Source organism: Podarcis erhardii, assembly GCF_964252035.2.
Source record: "Podarcis erhardii genome assembly, chromosome: 3".
Classification (NCBI taxonomy): Eukaryota; Metazoa; Chordata; class Lepidosauria; order Squamata; family Lacertidae; genus Podarcis; species Podarcis erhardii.
Window position 1 is genome coordinate 25,303,176 of NC_138507.1, and position 25,488 is coordinate 25,328,663.

The 25,488-nt window shown below is 45.0% G+C and overlaps 1 protein-coding gene and 1 long non-coding RNA gene across 2 annotated transcripts in view; one reads left to right on the plus strand and one right to left on the minus strand.

The window, feature by feature from the left end:
• The first annotated feature begins 469 nt into the window (after nucleotides 1-469).
• LOC309339442 overlaps nucleotides 470-25,488 on the plus strand; it is a 130,562-nt gene continuing 105,543 nt past the window's right edge. Inside the window, exon 1 of the long non-coding RNA XR_014155355.1 lies at nucleotides 470-3,709. This is a non-coding gene — a long non-coding RNA (uncharacterized lncRNA). The remainder of the gene's footprint in view (nucleotides 3,710-25,488) is intronic.
• On the minus strand, nucleotides 5,824-16,917 carry FAM110C (family with sequence similarity 110 member C). Its single transcript, XM_081857328.1, has 2 exons — nucleotides 15,475-16,917; nucleotides 5,824-5,973 (listed from the first exon to the last, which is right to left on the minus strand). Exon 1 carries the CDS (start codon nucleotides 16,582-16,584, stop codon nucleotides 15,499-15,501), a length of 1,086 nt encoding a protein of 361 aa, XP_081713454.1. The 5' UTR covers nucleotides 16,585-16,917; the 3' UTR covers nucleotides 5,824-5,973; nucleotides 15,475-15,498.

The window sequence follows — 25,488 nt, forward strand, 5'->3', positions numbered from 1 at the left end:
TAGTATTACATTTTTATCCCATCTTTCATCAAGGTGATGTACATGGTTGTCCCTTTCCCCATTTTTAAAAAAATAATATTTATTAAAGTTTCAAAAAACGTTACAGAAGTGAAAAAGAAAAAGAAAATAAAAAATACAAAATACAAAAAAATAAAAACAATTAAAAACATTTCAATCTTTTCATGTCTTGTATTTCATTTACTTGTTTCCCTGACCTCCTCACACCTCCCTTTTTGTATTCTAATTCAATTAGCAATTTCAGCAAATCCTTTCCATTTTTGCTTTTATCCTATATTCATAATCCAATTTTACCTAATTCTATAACATTACTGCTAAAACCACATAACTTCATTCCCGCATCCTTCTAACATTCCTTCATTTTACAATGTTTCTGTAAATAGTCTTTAAATTTCTTCCAATCTTCTTCTACCAACTCTTCTCCCTGGTCTCGGATTCTGCCAGTCATTTTATCCTTACAACAACCCTCTTCTTGCTTCAGGTCGAGGGAGCTGGCATTTGTCCATAGACAGCTTTCTGGGTCATGTGGCCAGCATGACTAAACAGCTTCTGGTGCAAGAGAACATCGTGACGAAAACCAGAGTGCACAGAAATGCCGTTTACCTTCCTGTCGTAGCGGTACCTATTTATCTACTTGCACTGGTGTGCTTTCAAACTGCTAAGTTGGCAGGAGCTGGGACAGAGCAATGGGAGCTCACCCCTTCGTGGGGATTCGAACCGCCGACCTTCTGATTGGCAAGCCCAAGAGGCTCAGTGGTTTTGACCACAGCGCCACCCGCATCCTTCCCATACAGTAGAGCCGGCCCAGATGGTGACTGGCCCAAGGTTGCCCAGTGAACGTCATGGCTGAGTTGAGATTCACCCAGGTCCTAGTTTAACATTCTAACCACTACACCAGACTGTCAAACTATACCAAGCAAAATCCCCATAACAAAACAGGCACTTCCTACTCTGACCTCTTCTCATCTTCTTATCCCCCTAGAGCATAAATAGGAGGGAATTACTTGCACAATGCATGTGCTGTGAATTTGTCACCTCTGTACTAACTAACCAAAATGAGGAATAAGCTTCACAACAAATGAGGATGCCAAGAGAAGGGAGGTGAGTCAACAGTTCAGGGCTACAGTTTACATGATAAATGTTAGCGAAGGAGCTTTGCCAATTAGTCTGTTTGCTCTTATCTCAAACCTTCCCACTGACTTCCCTCTGCAAACCTTGTCTGCACACTCTCCCAGCTCCTTTGTAATGCTCCATGAAATTTACTATTCTCTACCAACTTGTAGTTTCTCCTGACACCTTTTTATCCCTTACTCATCCTTGTTTGCTATCAAAGCTGCTTAGGAGATTACAAGTGCAGATAGAAATGTTTTCTCTTTGCTTCATGCAGTGGATCTTGAAGGCATGCGCTGTCAGGAGTATACATGCTGGAACTCACCATGAAGTTGTTACGGTAAGATGCCGGGCGACTCAGGGCAGCCCTGAACAGAGGCCAGTTTGACAAGAGCTGTGTTCACTGCCTGTGGAGATGCTAAAAACTATGGCAAGCTCCCTAGCTGGTTTGGGGTTCTGGTGCAGGCCAAATAAATGCACCCTTGGCTCCCTCATTCTCTTAAGATTCAGGTGGATGGCTAGAACAGCTTGGAATGGCCCTCGCACAACGTGCGTGTGTGTGTGTGTGTGCGCGCGCGTGTGTGCGCGCAACAGTAGGAGCCTAGCTGAAAAGCTTAAAGTCCATGGCAACTACAAGGGAGAGGGACTGAAGAAAAGAAGATACAAATTGGCCTTGCCACGTAGCGTGACCAATTGCAGCCAGGAGCTAGGTGGAGTCATTGATCTGAAGAAAAGTGTAGACTCGCACATGCTGGCCAGCTTCCATTTTGACTTGAAATGTTCGTTTTGGGCTTCTCGGAAGTATGTAAAGGCAAGAATCAGTATGGGGGAGCACCAGCCCGCAACAGCGCCCACCTGAGAGGTGCCGGAACTGCGCTCTGGTACGCCCTGGCTGAAAAAAAGCACTGCATGCACTTATGAGCTGTTAAAAATCACCAAGTCTGTTCACTGCACCTAGTTGGGAGCAGGGGCTAGGGACATAGGAAGCGGCATTATATAGCATTACGTCATTGGTCTGTCTTGCTCAGTATTGTCTATGCTGATTGGCTGCAGTTCTCCAAGCTTCAGATAGGAGTCATTCCATACCTACCTGGAGATAACAGGTGTTGAATTGAGACCTTGTGCATGCCTGGCACGTGCCCCAGAGACCTATGGTCCCATTCATTCTACAAACCATTTTGGCTAATGGCTGTGCAATGTGGTTTAAGGAATTAAGTGGAGTTTATCACAGAGTATGAGCTCCGTAGGAAGCTGTGATCAATTACATCTCCCCGGTGAATATGCCTGGATGATATCTGTGTTCTCCATACATGGATTTTGTCAAATTGCCTACAGTACTTACATTTTTACATGTACACAGAAAACGTCTCCCATGCATGTATGCAGAAAAAGCATACTGTGTAAAGCTGCCCATATTCTCATAGAGTTTAAAGAGGAAGGAAGCCCACTCCATCATTAGCTTGTCACATAAATAAAGAATTGCACAGCACACTGTGAAGTGGATTACATTTGTGGATTAGCAGCCTTTACCATATAGCTTTTATCCTTGTTTAATGACCTCTTGCCATGTTAGCAGCCTTTTGTGTGGGTCAGGAACCAATCCTGATGTCAATGAAGTGATGATGCAACTTATAATGGAAAAATATATTTGTTTCACAAAGCCATTTAGGCACTAAGCAAAAAGCAAAACAACAACACACACCTTTTAGGTTTCCCCTAAGCACTGAGGAGATTTGAAAGAAATGCATATTTTCTAAATTCATTATATACATTATATACAACCACAACAAACAAAACAGCCCAATGAGACAGATGATATTATCAGAACATCTAAAGGATGGGGGGAAGACTTCAGATATTGAAGTCAGAATATCTCTACATAGTGACTCATAAGTACATTTTCCTTAGATACGTACTATTACTTACATACATTTTTAAATTAGAAATTAAAGTGCTAGCTTAGTTTCCCAGCACTGGAATAAATTACAGCAAGATACATTTCATCCTTGCCCTCATGCAGACATATTTACACATACAGACTTCCTATTTAACAAGATTCCCTATCATTTCAATGGCAGGAGAGGATCTGTGTACATAAACTAATTTATGTACAGAGCAGTTCCCTCCATTGAAATGTATGTGGACCAGATAGGAACTTCTGCATTAAGACCAGATCAAAGACTTGAGGCAGTGGGGTGAATCATTAAAAGAAACCCCCTTGCCCAGTGCCTCTGATGACCCTTCTCTGTGAAGTGCCTGCATTTTCAAGGACTGACGACAGAAGACACACAAAATTGCTCACTAGGTGCTTATTTCACTTTCTGTAACAAGGTTAGCTTTTATTTGGTGCAATATGGCAAGCATTTGGAAGAGCTTATTTGCTTGATGGACTCAAGTAGAGAAGCAAAAGAAATTTCACTTTACTCCATTTCTTGGAGTACTTGCCCAAGAACTAGTGCTATAAAAACCAGAACAAAACAAAGACGATGACAACAACAACAAACAACACGTGACTAGGTTTTTCAGCTTTCAACAAGGGCCCTACCCTCCATTATACCAAACACTGCATATTAAAATGGATGTAAGAGAATTGATGCATTTGAATTATGGTGCTGGAGGAGGCTCTTGAGACTCCCATGGACTGCAAGAAGATCAAACGTATCCATTCTTAAGGAAATCAGCCCTGAGTGCTCACTGGAAGGACAGATCCTGAAGCTGAGGCTCCAGTACTTTGGCCACCTCATGAGAAGAGAAGACTCCCTGGAAAAGACCCTGATGTTGGGAAAGATGGAGGGCACAAGGAGAAGGGGACGACAGAGGACGAGATGGTTGGACAGTGTTCTCGAAGCTACCAACATGAGTTTGACCAAACTGCAGGAAGCAGTGGAAGACAGGAGTGCCTGGCGCACTCTGGTCCATGGGGTCACGAAGAGTCGGACACGACTAAACAACAACAACAATAGAATACAGGGTGGAATCATAGGCGCCAACTCCTAGGGGCAGGTTGTCCTCACCCCCCTCAATATTTGTTGGCGGCGGGCTGAGTCCCCCGCAACGTTGAGGGGTGGAGGAGGCCGAGCATGGAGAGGAGCACAGCGAAGCATCAGTGGCTGGCTCCTTCTGAGTGCAAGAGAGGAGGAGCCACTGGCTACTGAAGCTGCTGGGTCCTGGGCTCTGGGCTCAGCCTCCTCCCAACGAATTGCACACCGTGCATGTGATGTCACAGGGACATGTGGCACTGGGCTCTCTCATTATTGGGAGCAATATTGGGTGGAATTCAGCATTGAGCTAATTTGGGAATATGTATGCAGATGAAGCTTACTTCTGCAACTGGACTCCCCTCTCTTCCCTACGCACTCACTAAACTTGTTTCTGGGTTTCCCCTCAACCTTCCAGAGCAGATTTAGGGGCTACACCATGGAGGAGGGGGCAGGTCAGTTCACCTGCTTGTTTTTGCAGAAACGACAGCCATTCCCAAGTGACAAAGGAGCAAACCCTGTTTGGAAAACCACTCAAAAGTGATCTTCTCACAGACGTGGCAAGCACCTTAGACAGTGATGTGCCTCCAGGCCTGTCTAGATCATCCATTTTACCTTGCAGTCTAGCCAGGTTGTTATTTTAATAAAGAAAAGCAATGTCATTCCCTACCAAGGAGTATTGTTCCATGTACTGTTTGGTAACATACCGTAATATGGCTCGATACTGTACACAAGTGGAAAGTGCTGCCTTACACACAAGGAAGGGTAGTGGTGGTGGATCTGTTGATTTGCTTGTCTGGCTACATCCCTTTGGGGATTTTCTCTCAGCCTTTGGGACAGGGGACATGAGGAAACCACAGTTAAAAGAGAGGCTGGGAAAAGAGAGAATCTGGCTTGTAGGGTCAGTAGGGAAAGCACAAGCTTTCTATGCAGAAGGTCGCCTTCCACATTATCTCTAGGCAGAGTTGGGAACGGTTCCTGCCTGAAACCTTGAGAAGCTGTTGAGCTAAGGGGACTAGTGGTTTGATTCAGTGTAAGGCAACTTCTAATGCAACCCTGTTCACTGCATTTTTCTGGTACCCAGATTAAGTTTTCCTGGAGAAAACTCTTAAAAACACACACACACACACACCTACGAACACTGGATTCCAGGTGTTGCATGAAAAACAAGCAGTATGTGGGAGATCCCTCATGTGAAGAAAGAATGGATAAAGCGTATACACTTGAGAGACATTGTTTAGGAAAGCAGTTTCCTGTTACAAATGAAGGTGAAGGCTTTGTCACCAGAATCCCAGCTTCAGGGAAACTTCGCCCCAAAAGTCATTCCCATGTAGAAAATCAATGTGAACATTGGGCAGCTGCACATATGCCTATTTTGCCAGATGTGCGCATTATGTGTTTGTTCGTTAGGAAACCACCGCTCAGTGCAGTTTCCCACAGCATAAACACAAGGCACACATGGCATTATGTTCCTCACACCTAACGGCGCACATGCAATTTGCTATTACAGAAGTGATACTAATTTAGGACATTGCCTTCTGTGAAAAGACACTTGGAGGTTACCAGCTCTCGGTTTCTGCTTCGCTAGAAGATTGAACGTCAGATAAATTCCATGTGCAGACCAGCATCTCTGTTCCCCTTCAGTATGTTGGTATTATGAGGCAACGACTTCAGATTCTTCACCCTTTAGCTATGGCTGTTCCTTCTTTTCCAGGTGATTCCCATTTCAATTTGCAGTTCAGTCGTCTCATGGGACTCACTTGTGCAGGTGAGGAACCATGATAGAAATGGTTGCCACAAGTCCGTATTCCACCATTTTGCTACAAGTCCATGTTCCCAGCCTCCATCTCAGGGGAATTCCTCCATTCTAAGAAAAGAAGGGGAAAGTGTTATTGAAATACTATGAAACACTTCATGCTGCCATTGAGCTAATATATATATATATTATCCAGCTGTATAATGAGTACTGGAATAGTATTTTAAAGTTTGGCTGCATTGGTGGTTTACTATATAAGAAGATCTCTGCTGGATCAGATCAAGAGCTTCTCTTGTCTAGCATTCTTACCTCACAAAGGCGAACCAGATGCCTATGGAAAAACCCACACGTAGGCTCTGAGTGCAACAGCAGTCTCCTCACTTTTACTGGTAATTCCAAGCAATTGTTATTCAGGCACATACTGCCACTGATACGGAAGGCAAAAAAACACTTGAGGGCATGAAGCGAGGCTGGCGAGTGGTGTGCCAAGGGCCAGATAGAGGCCTAGAGGGCCGCATTTGGCTCCTCGGGCTCTAGACTCCCCACTGCATGGCACTGCCTGTTGTAACAAATCATGCCTCCTTTAAAAACGACAGCACATACCTAAAGGCTTAAATGATAGAAATGGCTCCTTAACTAGCAACTCCTTGAGCTAAATTAGATTTCCTGCACTGCACACAGGTCTGCTTTATTTATTCATGCCGTGTTTTACAAGTCATACTAGCACCCCATGAAAAATTAAGCTGGGGATATAAAAGATTCATGGCTTAAGCTCCTGACCCATTAAAAGCTCAGAGCTTTGTGCAAAAGCAGTTCTCTCGGGGCACCTTAGCATACAGTCGAGTAACTACATGCACACCCTGTTCAATTGCTCCCCTCTTTTCTTTGTTCACTGAGGGATGGTGACATTTGTTGGTGGCCATGTAAGCAGTTCACCAGTCAACACTTCCTGAGTCTTGGCCACTGAGCTTTCATAAGCCCGCGGCCTACGAAACTCTCCTGCCCCCAAAGCTGAAGAGGGGCCCATTTGCTCACAACTTGCTTTGCCTCCTTTTGCCCCTGCGTTAGCCCTCAGTTTTATTTTTATTTTTTTTAAGCAAACATTTAGACGACAAACGCGGCAAAGCCCGGTTAAGCACAGCTCTGAAAAAGCAGCGGGAACCAAGTGAAACTCCGTAGGCACTTCCTAGCAATCGTCTGGGGATAATTGCTGTCAACCAGAACTCAGCCTTATAGGCCCCGATAGAAAAGCTACCCTAACTGCTAGTTATTTGTTCTCTTGCAAATAGAGGCTTAGCATCCGCGTGGGTGGGATGTGCCTGGATTTTCAGCAATTATGGGTTGCATTCTCAGCAGGTGCAGCAAGGCAACCTCCCTTGGTTTAAATCACCAGCGCTTCGCTCGAAGACCTGAATGTTTTATCGTTAACGTTAAACTCATGCCAATATGTGCTGTGTTTCTCAGGTTACCGGAATGATTCTGATTTTGTTGTGAAAATCATTCTTCCTATTCCTGCCTGGCAAGACTCCTGGGCAGTTAAGAGAAGAGGCAGAAATTTAACAGGCTGTGTAGAGGGGAAAAGGTGGCAAATCCAGCGAGATTTACTGGATAACTACTTGACCCAGTGTTCTTTTACTGTGACGCGCATATATTTACATGGTAAGCTAATCGTCTGTGAGATGTATTTTTCAAGTGGAAACTATTTTTCATATATCAGGAACTGAATCAGAAATCATGGGAAGCAGGAGAGTAAAATTCTCCTCACCACCTGGTGAAATTATGTACAAGTGCCAAACTTTTAACCACTGCCTTTCTTCTAGAAAAAAAAAAAAGGTGCTGGAACTGCGTACTCTTGAGTACCCCCAGGGAAAAAAACCACTGTTTGTATTTTTGTACAGGGCAGCTTCAAAGACTGTTTGTGCAGGCATCATATTAGAGAGATCTTAAACTTGGTTAAAAGATTGGTAGCAGGCAGCAACTCACTCCCTCTCTTCCCTGGCAGCATTACTGATAGTGTGGTCGCCATGGAGTGGAGTAGCTTGGGGAGCGGGTAGCTCTGCGGTCTAAACCACTGAGCCATTTGAGCTTGTCGATCAGAAGGTTGGCGGTCCGAATCTGTGTGATGGAGTGAGCTCCCGTTGCTCTGTCCTAGCTCCTGCCAACCTAGCAGTTCAAAAGCACACCAGTGCAAGTAGATAAATAGGTACTGCTGCGATGGGAAGGTAAACAACGTTTCCGTGTGCTGCTCTGTTTTCCGTCATGGTGTTCCGTTGTGCCAGAAACGGTTTAGTCCTGCTGGCCACATGACCCAGAAAGCTGTCTGTGGACAAACGCCGGCTCCTTTGGCCTGAAAGCGAGATGAGCACTGCAACCCCATAGTCATCTTTGACTGGACTTAACCGTCCAGGGGTCCTTTGCTGTTTTACCTTAGCATTCGTGGAACAGCGCTAACTGTGGATAACAGTAACTAGGGACTGGCATTAGCTGTATTGCAAGCCAGTTCCAACTCTGGTTGAAAGCTAAAATTCTCCAGGATTTCAGTCAGGGGCCATTCCCAGCCCTATCTGAGGATATCTGGTATCAAACCTAGAAGCTCCTGCAGGTAGACTACCAGCTCTGCCACTGACCTATGGCTTTTTCTTCTCTGCCACCCACTGTGCATTTTGCCTGTGCATCAGAGGGTGGTGCTGTCCTCATTCCCTATACAAAGGTGAGCCTGGTTTATCAGAGCACTTAAAAGCAATCACCTCATTTTAGGGCTTTGATCTGTTAATTAAAAAAAATAAATTATATGGCTCCTACCAGTTGGGCTGCTGGAAATCTTAGCAAACTAATTACAGTGCACATCCAGCACAAAGTTTGCAAAGAGCCACGGGTGCTTAACTCTACAAGCCTTAAGCAGTTCCACAGACATTACTGGACATGAAGGCACAAGGACAAACTCAACGTGCAGGCTTTGCCATCTAGATTGTAAGTAGGGTATCCTTCTGCCCCAGGGTGTTTTTAAAAAATATGAACTCTGTTCCACAGTTACGATCCTGTCTGCTAGCTGCCTTTCTTTAGAAGTGCAGGGCCTGATAAAACTGCTAACAGGTACAGGCATCTCTGTTTGCTCTCTGGACAAGGGCCAATATTTGCAGGAAGTCAAGGATGTGTTGTTTCATGGCAGGAAGTTCCCAGCCTTGCAAAACTAGGCCTGGATTACAGAGCCGCAGGTGTACGACTCTCAAACGGCTCATCCTCTGACTAATCAATTGTGTAAATAACGTGATGATGAATTATATCTGGGCATTTTGTAGTTTAGATTAACAGAGATTACCTGGTCTAAAAGGCAGCGTGTGTGTTGCCTGCGTGCTCTTAAAATGCAACACTTGAATGCTTTTAGTTTAATGAAAGCTTGTTCTGTGTTAGCGAGTATCACAAAAAAACAAGCCTCTTGCAGGCACATGGCGGAACATTTTACCACATTTATGTGAGCGCAAAATGTGCAATTAGTTGCCAAGAATGTCCAACAGAGAGCCTTATTTGAACATTGTACGTCCTGGCTCTCAGATGGTCTTTACTATGATCCCCCTTCAGAGCCTTTATAAGTGCTTGCAAATTAGTAATTAGTGGTGCCCATTACAGTGGGTGTTGAAGCTTATTGGGTGACCACAAAGCTTTTTGAATGACTGTGGACTGGTCAGTCCACCTCAGAGGATCCTTGTAAGGCGAATAAAATAGGTAAAGGGCGGGGGGAGCACAAACACTGCCCTGAACACTTTGAGGAGTGGGGGATATAAAAATGCTAATAAAATTAATGTCTCTTGGAAGTTTACAAGTGGGACATTGGGATAACAGCATTGCCCCGGAGTTTGTCCCCACCATTTCAGATTCAGGAAGGGAGAAGGTTGTTTGTGTTATAATCTCTTAGGCTTTTTTTTTTTTAAAAAAATAATAATCAAGTTTTTGGATTGTCCACCCATTTTAGAGATGGGAACATGTTTTCTCGAAAGACTTCTACAGGCTCAATGCCTTGATAAGGTGGCACATATGATGCTTGATTAACTATTTTGAAATGTCTGCTCTGCACAGTTGGCTGCTTCCCAGTTGTGGCACAAATTGTATTTTATCTGTGATCGCTGGGTGCCGCAAGTGGATGGTATTGATAAGCGACAGGTGACTTGTAAGGGCATGAAATAGGGTGTGTGTGAGAGAGAGGGGGGGGAGGGGGGGGAGGGGGGCGAGTGAAGGAGGTCATGTTATATGTCTTAATATGCACATAAGCAGCAATTCTTGCCAACAGATTGCGGGTGGGATGGAGGCCCCAATCCACATACATTGTACTGGATCCTGAAAATCCTGTTGGTGGCTCATGGCTCTGAGTAAGCCATGACAACAAGAGCCGGAGTTTGGTTTTCCCTCCACCCCCACCCTCTGAAATCCTGCCTAAATTTGCATCTATAGTTATAGATTAGTATGCACGTATTTTATGCAAACTGGTGCCCCAAATTTCTGAAGTAGCAAGTACCAGCAGTTTAAATGGATGATACCAGAACAGCCGCCATGTACCAAATAACAAGAAATTGTGGAGAATACCAGGACAGTAGCAGGATGGTCATACGTTCTAGTGCTCGCTTCGGCAGCACATATATTATAGGATGGTCATACGTTCTAGACTAAGTGGAATTTAAGAAGCATAGACTCTGTTTATGTACTGTAGCATTCTCAGGTGAATAGCCATTCCCATCCTGCTTGCTTGCCCCACAGGGATCTACAGTACCAGTGGAAGACATTTTGCCATCTGAAGTACAACCCACATCCTCTGTTTATTTTAAACAACTCTTGCTCCATCATTCACACACTCATTCCTGCCTTCAGCAAATACCTGAATCAGGTTGCTTCTCCCTGATACATGGCTGGGTCAACCCAAATTCTCAAGGTATCTGTTCTATCTACTCTCCTTAGGCATCTCTGTCTCACTTTAGTTAAGTCTAACTAAATTCAGTGGGACTTACATTTGGGCAGCAATGCTAAGGACCATGATATTTTCTGCAACACAGACAAGACCAGTATGTACCGTATTTTTCGCCCTATAGGACACACTTTTCCTGCTCCAAAAATGAAGGGGAAATGTGTGTGCGTCCTATGGAGCAAATACAGGCTTTTGCTGAAGCCTGGTGAGCATCGCTCTGGGACCCGTTCTGGGGGCGGGTGAAGCTCGGGCTTTCCCCGCCCCAGCCCCGTGCCTGGGTGGTGGGAAAAATAATTTCCCCCCCTTTATTCCCCCCCCCCAAATCTAGGTGCGTCCTATGGGCCGGTGCGTCCTATAGGGCGAAAAATGCGGTAATTACAGAACCTTCTGTTTATTGACATGAGGAAGGGCTTTCACAAGAGCATAGGGAGAACCCCCTTCTGGGTCAGGTCAAAGGCACATATAGCAGCCTACGGAGAACTCACAGGCAGGATTTGAGAGCAAGCACGTTCTCCCCACTTGTGATTCTGGGCCACTTGTATATTGCTTCTTCAGCTGCGTGCAGAAATGATTAGGATATACATGTGAGGTATTTGTGGTGAGGCTTCCCCGCCTCTCGTAAAAACTTGTATTAGATTTATGAGAGAAAAGGCTATTATTGCAGTTATTCATTTCCCCCAGGAATGGAGATAAAGAGATTTGTTGTTTTTGCTATGCTTAAAATAAAACCTTAATGGGAATCTGACCTCGGGCATTTCGGTTCTGCTACCTTAAAAGAAAAAAATACCAACCAATGTTTAAATGTTTAGCATTCTGTACAGAAGCTATCAAGTGTTTTCTGCTTTGAACCCCACCCTACCCAAAGTTAACACCGTGGGAATCCTCTGTGTTGGAACATCAGTAGTAGTGCCGGATTTATGTGTAAGCTAAACAAGCTATAGCTTAGGGCCCCACTCTCTTGCCCCCCCCCAATATTCATCTTCTTAATTGTATTTCACTATTAATATACTTCTTCTTGATTGTATTTCAGTTCAACAATTATTTTGATAAAATACATATTTTGCTATGTGCAAATGGCTTTAGATTAGGTCCATAAATTACCATTTAGCATATATTCAACACAAAAACAGTGACAATTTGTTGTTGACAAAGGACAGCTGGACATATAAAGGGCCCCATGACCTTCAGTAGCTTAGGGCCCCATCAAACCTAAATCAGGCCCTGATCAAGAGTCACATCCTAGTGTGCAGTCACGGCCATAATCCTAACTGACTGCGTTGAGAAAGAATATGGAGAGAGACTCAGTTTCCCCTCTGCTGATCAGGGGAATTCCTTAGCGTTTGGATCCTCAAGACCGAATGGATCTCGACTGCTTTCCATTCAAAATACCTCAAGGGGATTAAATCCACGCATTTCAATTGCAGATTGCACATTTTGAAAATTAATGTCAGCAGACATAGATAGTTGCAAAAGCTGTCTGCGATAGTAGAAGGAAGGAAGGGAATGTCAACAGATAAGGACCATAGTTGTCAACGTTTCCCCTTTTTAAAGGGAAATTCCCTTATTCTGAATAGGATTCCTCACAGGGAAATGGAAGAGTTGACAGCTATGATAAGGACTGGGCCCTTGGGAGGTTTTTAATTTGAAAGGGAGCTGTTAGGTGCTGGCTGGTAATCGTGGTTCTGTGCTTGACTGTGGTTCTTTTAAATGCACCTTTTTAATCCAGATGCTACAAGAAGAGAAACCCTGTAATTCGCAAGGTGTGGGTGCAGTGGTTAAGATAGAGAAAGGAAACTTCAACTGTATACCGTCCCTGCCAGGTCCATATGAGCTGCCCCTATGTCTCTCTCTGTAGCTGTGCACACACCATAGTTTTAAAAATGTATTTGATGCATGTGACTGTCTCCAGAAAAATAATTTGGGAACTGTAATTTGTTGAGGGTGCTTTGCTGAGTATACCTGAAGAAGCATTTCCACCTCCATTGTTCTGCCCGGACACTGAGGTCCAGCGCCGAGGGCCTTCTGGCAGTTCCCTCCCTGCGAGAAGCTGGGAACCAGGCAGAGGGCCTTCCCGGTAGTGGCACCTGCCCTGTGGAACGCCTTCCCACCAGATGTCAAAGAGAAAAATAACTACCAAACTTTTAGAAGACAACTGAAGGCAGCCCTGTTTAGGGAAGCTTTTAATGTTTAATAGGTTATTGTATTTTAGTGTTCTGTTGGAAGCCGCCCAGCCAGATAGGTGGGGTATAAATAATAAATTGTTGTTGTTGTTGTTGTTGTTGTTGTTGTTGTTGTTGTTATTAAAGCATATTACTTCCCCCAAAGAATCCCGAGTTGTTGTTGTTGTTGTTGTTGTTGTTGTTGTTGTTAAAGCACATTACTTCCCCCAAAGAATCCCGAGAACTAGTTTGTGAATGCTGTTGGGAACTGTAGCTCTGTGAAGGGTAAAGTACAGTTTCTAGGATTCTTAATGTCCTTGAAAAGTGCTACAAAAGTGGGATGCATGCAACCTATGTCTTGAAAGCGAAGTAAATGGGGATTGTTTGTTATATGTATTTTTAGCAACTGAAAAATAAGTTTTAAACAACCCCAAAACGTTGCAAAATCTTCAGCTGGGAATTCCTCCATACAATGACCGCAACATAACACAGACACATGGGCCTCCTTAAATCTGGAAAAGTGCAAGAGGAAGGGCACCCAGTCCCTATCGGCCTAAAAACAACAACATGGAAGCATTCTGCCAGCTGTGCACAACAGGCGCCAATGAGGTGTTTGTAGATTATGGTCAGCTTCTGGACAGACCGTGGTGGCTTTGTTTAGCAATTGACTATTCCAGCATGCTCAAGGCTGCTGTGTCCCAGCCTTAGGATGCTTGCAGACATACCTATCTACAAGAACGCCTCGCCGGTTTATTTATCAAACGGGTTTCTAGTGTTTGTTTGTTTAACTTGAAACCTTGCTTGGAATAGGGAAGGGTGTCATTTTGTGGTTGTCACGTGGGACACCAAAGAGCACTCTGCACAGCCAGCTGTTTCTGGAAACAGGAAGAGCTGCTTGCTCCCAGCACATTCCTGCTTAGAAGAGAGCAAAGCAGTTGCTAGTTCTTGCAAAGCTCCTACTGTGCATTGGTGCCCCTGCAAACACCATAGAATGGATGAAAGGGGTGGAATCTGATGACCACTGAGTGCTTAATCTCTGTTCATTCCAGCAGGACTTGTAGTATACTTACCTGGATACTGGACTTTGCCCCTTGTTATGGAAGGACATGGAGCCTGTCATAAGTCAGGGACATTCTGTCTTGATATAGCACTTGATAGACACAGGGTCAGTATTCATGCTCAGTGTCCCATTAGCACATCCAAAATCACATATGGAAACAGTGGTGCAACACACATATAGAGATGGCAACTATTTCTGTATTCTCTGTACAGTATTCTGCATTTTACTTGCCACTGGGATTATTGGAATCACTGTCATTAGCTGTGCATACAAATGTTTTCTCACAAGGATAGATCACAGTTGCACAGACAGAGAAGAAAAGGTCTAGTGCGATCCAGCCTTCTGTAAAATCAACACAAGCAAGGCCCAAGTCTGTGTGGAACTTTCCACAACTACAGGGCTTTTGCATGTTAAAGGGGTTTTTCTTTTAATCTCTCCCATGAGTACACCCTCACCATAAGCACGTTGTTTGCAAAGGAACCTACTTGCAAGAAAGCATGGCTAGGTTCACAAGCGAACGTCACCATCCCATCCATGTTTAGTGGGAAGTGAGTCCCACCAGGTTTAGCGGGGTAAAATCGTAGTACGGAGGATTGCAAGCCTAATGCTCAAAATTTCCTTTCTATGCAGCTGCAGCCATATTGCCCAGCTGCTATCACTTTGAGCAAAATGATTTAAATGAAATCAAACAGCAAGAGAAATTCCACTTTTCAGCACATCAGGGAATGGGGGTGCCAGGAGACAGGTGGTACAAGCTATTACGGGGATATGAGAGGAGCCGTGTCACTCAACAAACCAGGTGGAATGAAGAAGAGGAAGGGAGACTGGCAAAAATTGAATTTAGCATGGTTTGCTTGCATGTGCAGAGGGATCCCAGACAGGGAAATGAGGCAGGGGACCAAAACAGACAGCTCCTAAACAGCAAGGGGTCCAGTTTGCTTATCTTGATTAGATATAATTAAGTCCTGGGTGAATTTCTAGATTTCCTGTTAACATAGCAGGAACTTTGGTAAACAAACTATTTGCCAGGCAGCAGACTTCAGGCGTGACTTTTGACTTCCTCCTGAGGGTTTGATCCCACTCTAGCAAAGTAACACGACTTTTAAAAAGTCAGCTTAAAAGCCCTAGCATTCTATGTCATGCGAAGAAGAGAAAAACAACAACAACATTTCTGGAAAGCAGATCAGGTGTACATACTGATGACATTGATCTGCATAGAATTTGAAACTCCAAATGCAGCCATTGTGCCCAGTCGGCACATCATCTATATCTTTCCTCCCTGTCTTTGTAGATTAGGTCCTCTGTTCTTTATGCCCCTTAGTATGGTTCCCCCCATGCAAGAGGTGAAGGGAGGAGGTCACTGTGTAAAGAAACACTCCAGTACAGCCAAAGATACATAAGATAATATAAGATGGGCGTTGCATACCCATTATCCTTACCTGGCTATGATGCTTTCGGAGGTACTATAGCGTGGTCTTAGCCTCCTTGGCTTTCTTACATGTGTACAGCCATTTGATTATCCGAGCATTGCGTTCAATTACTGACGTGCCAGTAGGGACCTGTTCTGTGAGCTCTTCTTCCAGGAGCCCATCGTCACCGCTGTGCCTCGTGAAGTCGCTTTCCGACGTTGCCACACTGATGCTGCGGATACGGAAGGAGAAGTTGTCAGAAGCCACCGAAAAGTTCTCTTGGCCAAGGTCCTCTATTACCTCAGTGTCCAGGCCACAGTACTTGAAGAACGTGTCAAACTCTGAGAAAGATTTCGAATACCGAGAACTAATGTCCGACTGGGACCGGTGCAGACCTTTCCGCCTTACCTCCTTGATTTCATGAGGGGCTACTGTCAAATTTGAGGCATTTTCACATCTGCTGGTGAGGATGGCTGTTGGGCCTGTGTTTGGGGGCGCATTGAGTCCTGCCAGATCAGAGTTTTGGCTTGCGCCTTTGACCAAAATGGACCCTTCTGTTTCAGGGTCAGCGATATCTTCCTTCAGAATGGCCTTGGCTGCCTCAGAAGGCGACGGTTTTTCCTTGAAAGGACTCGGGAACAGCCTTCGGACCAGACTCCCACGAGGGCTCTCGTGGCTTTGACCTCTCACAAACTCACATTTCTGTCGATAGATCACCAAAGAGTCTGGCCTGATCTGCCTCTTGGCACTGCTGCGCCTCACGATCGGAAGGTCACCACGCTCAAGCGGAAGGGGGCTGGGATCCATGGTGTTGTTCACGTTGGATGGGGCACGCTTCTCCTCAGGCAGGTGATTGTTGACTTTCTTGCTCTCCACAGAGGTGCACTCGCTGCTGCTGCTCTCGGAAGCTGAGCTGAGTGCGGTGACCGGCTCCTGCTTAGTGTTGATTACCTGCTGGCTTTTGACATACTTGGCCTTGTCTGCTGCCAGTCTTTCCACGGCGCTTTTCCGGCCCGGGTTGCCCGCCTCCATCTGCTTGCGAAGGTATTCGGGGCCCTTGTTGAGCAGCCGCACTGTCAGCGAGGAATGGAAGCCAGAGATGGCATGCATTCTCACCGCGTGAGAGATTTCTGTTGGCATAGCAGGCAGCTCTCAGGTGTCCCACGAGCTCAATCACAGTTCAGGAAAAAGAACAGCCAATTTCACAATCCCTGTCTCCTCCCTTAAGTCCCGAGCCTTCATGGATAACAAATTCAGGGATCCTTCCCCAAAACAGCTAGCCCCTGCTGCTAGCTTGCTTTGTTTTTATTACTATTATCTATCTTTGAAAGAAGAAAACTCCTCTCTGCCTTAGAAACAGCCCAACTGTCTGCGCTTGCTGCAGACACTCTGACTGCACGCACCTCCACACAGCTGCTTCCTTGCACATTCACCTTTCGGCTGAGCCAACCCCTGCGAGCCAGACACAGCCAATCCTGTCTGAGCGCCGAGGCCTCTCTGACATCACCCAGAGAAGGAGATGGCTCACTGACGTTAGAGGAGTGGCTCAGACCATCAACACTCCATTTGCCTCTAGCAAGGACAAGCCCTAATGAAAGTGTTTGTTTAGCATATGCTTTCAGCTGCCTCCTCCTACAGCAGCCAGGGAAGTCTGTGAATGAAAATACCAGAGGAGTCCTCCTGCAGCAAAAGGCTGAGGGACAGAGGTGCCTGGGAGAGAAACTTTGCAAATGCACTGCTGCCTCCTCCTAGAGAGGAACTAGGTTTAAAAAGGGCACAGGATTGCTTCTATTACCTGTTTTGCTATTTTGGAAATTTCCTGCCGCAGCTCCAGAACTAGCCCTATTAAATATCTTCTGGGGCAACAACAGACACACACATAACAAGGAGCCCATAAGTCATTGACTCAAAGCTGCTAGAAATATCAGAGAACCATTAGGGAAAGTGAGATAGAAGAAGCCAAAGATGGATTTTCTTTTACACTTTTTAACCAGAGATTAAAACCCAGCGACCTTTCTCATGCACATCATTTGCTCTATCATTGAATTGCAGTCCTTCCTTCACCCAATGAATACCCTTCATTCTTTGCTTTAAAAAGCCATCAGGCAGCTCAACAGCTGCTGTGGCTTGCCCTGGGGATATGTAAAGCGATTGCTATCTGGAGATTTCCTACCTTGAAGTCAGAGGTGCTGTCAAGCTTGGTTCATTAATATAGGGACTCATCCTTACGCAAGTTATTATTAAGGCATTTGACTGGAAGAAACAGTTGTGACATTTGGAAACTGACTGGTCACATACTGTCAATGGGCCACCTATCATTTGACTTTAGTCCAATATGGCCAAGATCTGTAAGAAGTCAAGAAAAAAACATATTGGGTAAGTGCAGCCTCCATGTTGTTGTTTTGTTGTAGCAGGCCTTAGATCAGTGTTAGCCAAACTTGGGTGTCTAGCTGCTTTGGGACTACAACTCCCATCATCCCTAGCTACAAGGACCAGTGGTCAGGGATGATGGGAACTGTAGTCTAAAAACAGTTGGAGACCCAAGTATGGGAAACACTTCTTTAGAAGCAGATACCACACCCACTGCTGCCATGCAGTCCCTGGAAAGTCCTCCCCACACCATGAGGGATTGTGGCCCTTCAGATAACAGGCTTCCCACCTTTGTTCAGTTTTCAAAGAAAATATGTATTTTTCTATTTATTACTTTGTTCCAGTCTTCCCAACGTGACTGATTGCAACTTAAGTTCTTGCTTCTGCTCATTACCTCCATCTTGGCTGTGACATCCTGCTCAGACACAATTTTCTGCCACACCAACCCCAGTCCCAGGTGTTTTCAGTAGATCAGATGCTTCATGACAGATATTCTCCACGTTTACACAAGGCAAGCTCTGAATGTAGACAGGATGCCCTGTTTTCTGCTAGCCCACTTCTTGGACCTTCTTCTGCACTGAGAGGCTTCAACCTGCACATGATAACAAGCTTCTCCTAATTGAATTAACTCTCGAGATTAAGTAATGTTGTGGATAACAAGGGTAAAATGGCTCAGCTCTTCACTATAATTATATCAATTCCAAAGCTGTACGAAACAAATGAGCTTAAATCCCAGCATTCAAGGTTCATTAGGTTTACTTTGCACGGAGCAGAATCACACATGCGATCAGTTCCTATAGTGCATGCAAATGTTCCGGACAAGAGCCCAGTGTTTCTTGCTGGATAGTGTGTGATGTTCAGAAAACTTATGGTCTGAGTTCCATTTAAACACACACACACACACCGTCCTTATGAGGTCATTTCTGCATCAGGAATCTGTTAGGATATTTCTGCTTTTGCAAACAGCTGATGTCACTGGAGAGATGTTCAGACCACCGACAAAAGGATAAGAAGAGGCCGCTCTAAGTTGTGTCAATTGATACGCAAAGCAATCCAACTGAGCTGCTTTTTCCTCCCTCCCCCATTGTGAAGCATCGACTAGAGAGGGAGGGGAAAGAATCGGCAAAGGATTATCAAAGTTCACCCAAAGTGCAACCCAGACAGGCTTGGAGCTGTCTGCATATAATCCCTGGTCAAACAGTTAAACTGTAAGGCTTGGCGTACAATTTTCGTTTCCTTGATTGAGAAAGAGGCACCAGTTGCTAACTGCGTGGGGAGGGCCAAGCTGCCAATCTGAGCAATGTTAACAGTTCACTCTTTGCTTGTCTCCAGAATTCCTCTGTCAGTGAACTTCTGCCTAATCACACGCTTGTGAACCAGCCAAGGTGGCCTCTGCTCTTTCTTAACGATCAAGGAAAGGCCTACCATTGACTTCAAAGGGTTTGGGATAGGTGAGTGCTTATGACCTCATTTCAGAAAAAGGAAACCTGAGAGAGAAATGATGTTGGGACTGAGAGGGAGGCCTGGAGATGCTATCTGTGAAAAGCTCGCAGGTGGCAGGACTGAGAATCTGCTGAAGAAAGCCTGACAGTGAGTTGAAAGGAAGGGCAGATCCATATAATACATGCAACACACGTCCGTCTCTCCTAGCATCGCCACCGCACCATACATTTAAAGCCCGAGACTCCCCCTAAATAATACTGGGAACTATAGTTAAGGGTCCTGGGTCTGTGAGATGGAGTCATTTGCATAAAATGTACTTTGGATGCACCTGAAATCAACAACTTTTGCATCCAAATATGGTGACCGTATTACAGTGGTACCTCGGGTTACATACGCTTCAGGTTACAGACTCCGCTAACCCAGAAATAGTCCTTCAGGTTAAGAACTTTGCTTCAGGATGAGAACAGAAATCGTGCTCCGGTGGCGCGGCGGCAGCAGGAGGCCCCATTAGCTAAAGTGGTGCTTCAGGTTAAGAACAGTTTCAGGTTAAGAACGGACCTCTGGAACGAATTAAGTACTTAACCCGAGGTACCACTGTGTATGGTTGAATACAAGGGATGATTAAGGCAAAGGACACACTGAAAACCAGGTTTGGAAGAGAGATAGCACCATGTCCATGTTCAGCGGGTTAATTCCATGGACAGGGAATAATAGAATCATAGAACTTAAAGAATTGGAAGGGACCCTAAGGGTCATCTAGTCCAACCCCTGCAATGCAGGAATCTTTTGCCCAACGTGGGGCTTGAACCTTGAGATTAAAAGTCTCCTGCTCTACCGACTGAGCTATCTATTTTATACTAATTGTAACAAGGGGAGAACTGGTGCAATTTATTTTGCACTAAGAATAACAAGGGGGAACTGGTATAGTCATTTAAAATGGCAGGAGTTGTTCACCTGGTTCAGGGTGGTAGAGCAGGAACAGCAGAGTGAAGAGGTGTACAGGCCTCCTGGTGACTTTCCTGGCATCTTTGTAAACAGACTTTCCCCCCTTTTGAAGGACAAGGATGTGGGTGGGAGACCTTTATGGTTCCATGAGCCAGATCCTTATCAGGATCTGCCTCTCAGGCAATTTTGACAGGTGGGCAGTGGGGACTGCAGTTTACACCTCACAGAAAATGTGTTCTCCTTCATGGAGAGCACGTGTTGCGGTGGGGTCTAACAGGACACCCCCTCTTGGTTACTGGGTGGGGCCATTTGGATGGCCATGACTGTGACTGGGCCAATTTGGGTTGTTGGGGAGATTTTGATGTTACCATTTAGAGGGTTGGCCCAAAGGTTGTATATTCTTGGCACACAGCTTTTTTCAGTCTCTTTTGCTGCGTGCATCGGATTGCCTGCCCACTCTCCCTAATTTAGGGCTGTTGCGTTTGACATTGCTATACCTGTCATGGGGTTGTCTGCTTTTGGGGCAGGGGCCTGGTAGGAATTTTGTCCATTTGGCAGATTGGCTGGTGCCATTTGGTTTTTGCCTACTGCATAGCAAATCGTCACAACTTGTAAGGCTGCGGTTAGAGATTGGTTAAAATTTGGTTGGTGGAGGGGTAAGGGCTGGCTGCGCCTGCCCCTCCAATGCTGCTGCTGCAAGGCAATTCCATTAAAGGAATCCAGGGGTTTGCCAGACATTTGTCCATATCCCTGGCAAGGGGCTAGGGCCGTGCAAGCCCCTGGGAGCATGCGGGGAGGGGTGACAGTCTGGTGCCCAGCCCCATTCTCTCCCCAATATTGTTTTCCCTTGCTGACTTCCGCGGAATCCAGAAGTCAGTTCTGTCCCGGGGCGGGGACAGATAGTCATAACCAATGCCTAAGCAACCACTCACATTATGTATTTTAATAAAGTTGTGGCCAAAATTATGCCAAAAACCTTAAACAAAAATTCTCTGTGAATTGTGATTTATTTAGGGGGGTGTCTTGGGGACCTCGACACGCAACTATAATTCTCAGGACCCTTAACACACCAATAGCTCCCAGGATTCCTTTAGAAAAGCCATGTGCTTTAAATGTGCAGTGTGGTGACAATCCTGGAATGGACAAGCAGTGCGAACTGTATAAGGCAACTTCAAAAAAGATATTTTTGTTTGTCCTGTACATTTTGTATTCAATAAAATCTTACTTGTTCATTTATTTATTTTTAAAAAGCCCAACCCTTGGAGATTTCATGCGCTGTTAGCTTCCCTTTGATTCTTATCTTTCCAGTCCCTCTCTCGCTGCTCTTTGCAGGCAATGGATTCTTCCCCCTTTGCTTGTTATATCCTGTCCAGCCTACTGCGATATTATCTAACCCCGCTCTCTCTCTTTCACAGACAACGGATCTATAAGGATGCCTGATTACTGAAAGCGATTGCCCACAGGCAGCTAGGAACAAAAATAGCCCAGCACAGCATCGTGATTGAACTGCCGTGATGCATTTGACAGGCAGGTCTTTTAAGACATTTCATCCTCCTTGTGTATCAGATGTGGGGCTGAGTTCTGCAGACCAGTTCAAAAAGTCTTTATGTTAAATTAGATCCTGTTCCCTCCTCACCCTCTAGCCTTACACTCTCCCGTCTGCCTTAGCTAACCAGGCTGTGTGGTAGAAATGGCAAGGCAGGAGACAAGGCCTTTCCTTTTCTTCCCTTTTCACCATCTTCCTCTTGGAGGTGGTTTACCTAGAGATGAAGCCCAGCAGCTCACGTTCCACTTTGACACACTCTTTGAACCTAATCTACCTCACAAGATTGTAGTGAGGATAAAATAGGTAGAGAAGAGGTGGAGGAGAATAAATAATCAATAATCCCCATTATTTGGAGGGGGGAGCCCTTCACCACAATGAATGGTGTTGCCCCAGCACAACTTTGTGTGAGACAAAATACCTCAAGGACCACCTCTTTCCATATGAACCTACCTGGACCCTGAGATCATCTTCTGAGGCCCTCCTTTGTGTGCCTCCTCCTTGAGCGGTGCGGAGGGTGGCAACATGAGAACAGGCCTTCTCTGCAGCAGCTCCCCGTCTGTGGAATGCTCTTCGCAGGGAAGTTCACCTGGCGCCTTCATTACACACCTTTAGGTGCCAGGCAAAAGCGTTCCATTTTAACCAGGCCTTTGGCTGATCCGTTTGACATCCTATATACCCTTTTAAAATGTAGCTCTTTTCCTGGGGGTTGTTATTGTTGTGATCTTTTCTGTGAATCGCCCTGAGACCTCCGGGTATAGGAAAGTATATGAACTCAATTAATAATAATAATAATAATAATAATAATAATAATAATAATAATAATAATAATAATCTCAACATGAGAATGTTCTATTCAGCAACATCCTTGTAGCAAGCGTAGTTGCTCTTAAATTATCCAATATGAGGGATCAAGGAAGAGTACACTTTTGACAACAATCTTGTGAAGCATGGATTCTTGAGTCCTGTAAGGCCAGCTCTGGGCTTTATGGACAGTTGCTGCTAAGCCGTATGAGCTCCAGAAGTGCCGATTCTGTTCGCTACGTTCTTGCAAGGTTCAGTGATTTCACAGTAGATCATTAAGCCTGTTTCCCCCTAAGGTGCTGACACCAAAACCTCTTTTCTCCTCTGATTTTCAGTTATGCTGGCATTTGCTGAGCCTTCTGTGACTCACTTGACATTTCCCCAGACTTGCCAAGCAGGAGCAAAGTCACCTCAAGGACCAAAGCATTCCAAATCTAGAGTGAATGACTTTCCGAATGGGTTACATTACAAGGAGCTGTCTTAGGCCTTTCATCCGCACAAGTGTTTTTCTCATTACCCCGATGTAAATATTACATGTTTAAAATGATATACAGGCTGCAGTCCAAAACAACATTTACTCCACAGTGGTGCAGAATTAACTAGATCTTAGAGCATGGAAGGAATGTTAGCATGCATTTGCTTATCATCTTCCAGGAGCTTAAGTGACCTCTCCTCTCCTTTATTTGTGAATGCAGCATGGGAGTTATCAGCTTGGCATATTGTTTTGACTTTGAAAGGAGACACAACAGCATACCAAGGCTGCAAGTCCCGGGCCTGCCTTGCTTCACTTTCACACATTTGTGGTGTGTTGGTCTTGCATTGAAACAAGCAGATCCTTCACGCCAGATGTCCACACATATCTTGTGGTAAACCACAAGTGAAACGTGAGAACTTCAGAACATTATTACCAAGACTTGGCTCGGGGTCAGTCTCCGTCATGTTTCTTTGTTGTCATCACTTAGAAAGTCTTGTGAAAGCAGATAGATCTACCACAAGGCTGTAAACAGGGGTGTGTGAGAAGCACATTCTAATATATCAACCACTAGCAATATACACATCTGCCAAAACATTTGCTGTGGTAAAACACTGCTAGAACACAGCTACATCATCATCATCATCATCATCATCATCATCATCATAATTTATTTGTACCCCGCCCATCTGGCTGGGTTTCCCCAGCCACTCTGGGCGGCTTCCACAAAGACCAAAAATACACTAAGATGTCACACATTAAAAACTTCCCTGAACAGGGCTGCCTTCAGATGTCTTCTAAATGTCAGGTAGTTGTTTATCTCTTTGACATCTGGTGGGAGGGCGTTCCACAGGGCGGGCGCCACTACCGAGAAGGCCCTCTGCCTGGTTCCCTGTAGCTTTGCTTCTTGCAATGAGGGAACCGCCAGAAGGCCCTCGGCGCTGGACCTCAGCACCCGGGCAGAACGATGGGGATGGAGATGCTCCTTCAGGTATACTGGGCCGAGACCGTTTAGGGCTTTAAAGGTCAACACCAACACTTTAAATTGTGCTTGGAAACGTGATGAAAATGGTGCCACGTATAGCTGCTAAATTTTAATGGGTGCTTTTCACTAGAATGTTGCAAACTGTGTGAAATGCAAATATATTGCGAACACTTCACCTGAGGAAGATGAGATTTTTCCATTGCATTTTTCTTCCACCCCTTCAGTATACCTGAAGGAGCATCTCCACCCACATCGCTTAGCCCGGACACTGAGGTCCTCCTCCGAGAGTCTTCTGCTGTTTCCCTCACTGTGAGAAGCGAAGTTACAGGGAACCAAGTAGAGGGCCTTCTCGGTAGTGGCACCCTCCCTGCGAAACGCCCTCCTTTCAGATGTCACGGAGATAAAGAATGACACAACTTTTAGAAGACACCTGAAGGCAGCCCAGTATTGGGAGGTTTTTAATGCTTAATGTTTTTATTATGTTTTTAGATATGCCGTAAGCCGCCGGATAGGTGGGGTATAAATATTATTATTGCTATTATTATTGTTGTTGTTGTTGTTATTATTATTACTTGTCCTTCTGCACTCTTCCCACCCATCCTTCATTAGCATCTGTGATAGACTAGGAGCACAATCCTACACACACTTACTTGGGAGCAAGCCCAATGCAGCAGGACTTCCTTCAGAGTAAACATGGTTTCCTTTCATTCATAGATCTTATTTCTATCCCCATCTTTCTATGCTACAGATACACTTGCGTCGGATTGCACTGAAAGTGCACTTTCGTAACAGTGGCTGTGCAGAATACGGTCCGATGAGAACTAGTAGACCCAATATCTTACAGTCATCCGCTTAATTCCTTCCAGGTGGGATTCTGGCACACACAGGGCTGTTCATACATTTATAAGGGGAGCAGATGGCCGAGGTGCGCACACCCACTGAGAACAGCTGGCAGCTGTCACAGCAGCAAAATACGGTCCCATTTGATAATGAACTTCCAAAATAATTCACCTCCTGTTGGGAGACCTTGCACTGCACTCTGGCTGTATAAACACGGAGCATTTTAACTGAGAACCTTGCCATCATGAAGGGGAGAGATATTTTCTCCCAAAAGAAAAATGATTTAAGCTTATTTTAATGTTAGTAGTTGTTGAAAAAGCAAGGTAAATCTAGAGGGGTGGTTTTTTTATGTATGGAGCTGGGAATACATTTAACAGACAAGGACCATTGATGTGTCCTGTTTTGTTTTTTAAAAGAGTGCAACAATAAAAACATATAACAAATGTGCATTCTGGAGACTAGGAGGCTAAGAATGTGCCCACAGAGGACCACCGCAATGCACAATGCACTTTTGCAACTGTCTCTCATTTATTCAAATAGCAACAGGCTAAAGAGGAGGGATGTTGACTTGTCCAAGGTCAAGCAAGTGTGCTTCATGGCTGGGTAGAGATTAAAAGCTAGCTCTCCCCTCTCAAAACCCAA

Bases quoted from the DNA above. Each gene is read 5' to 3' on its own strand.
- FAM110C (XM_081857328.1), bottom strand. From the start codon at position 16,584: ATGCCAACAGAAATCTCTCACGCGGTGAGAATGCATGCCATCTCTGGC.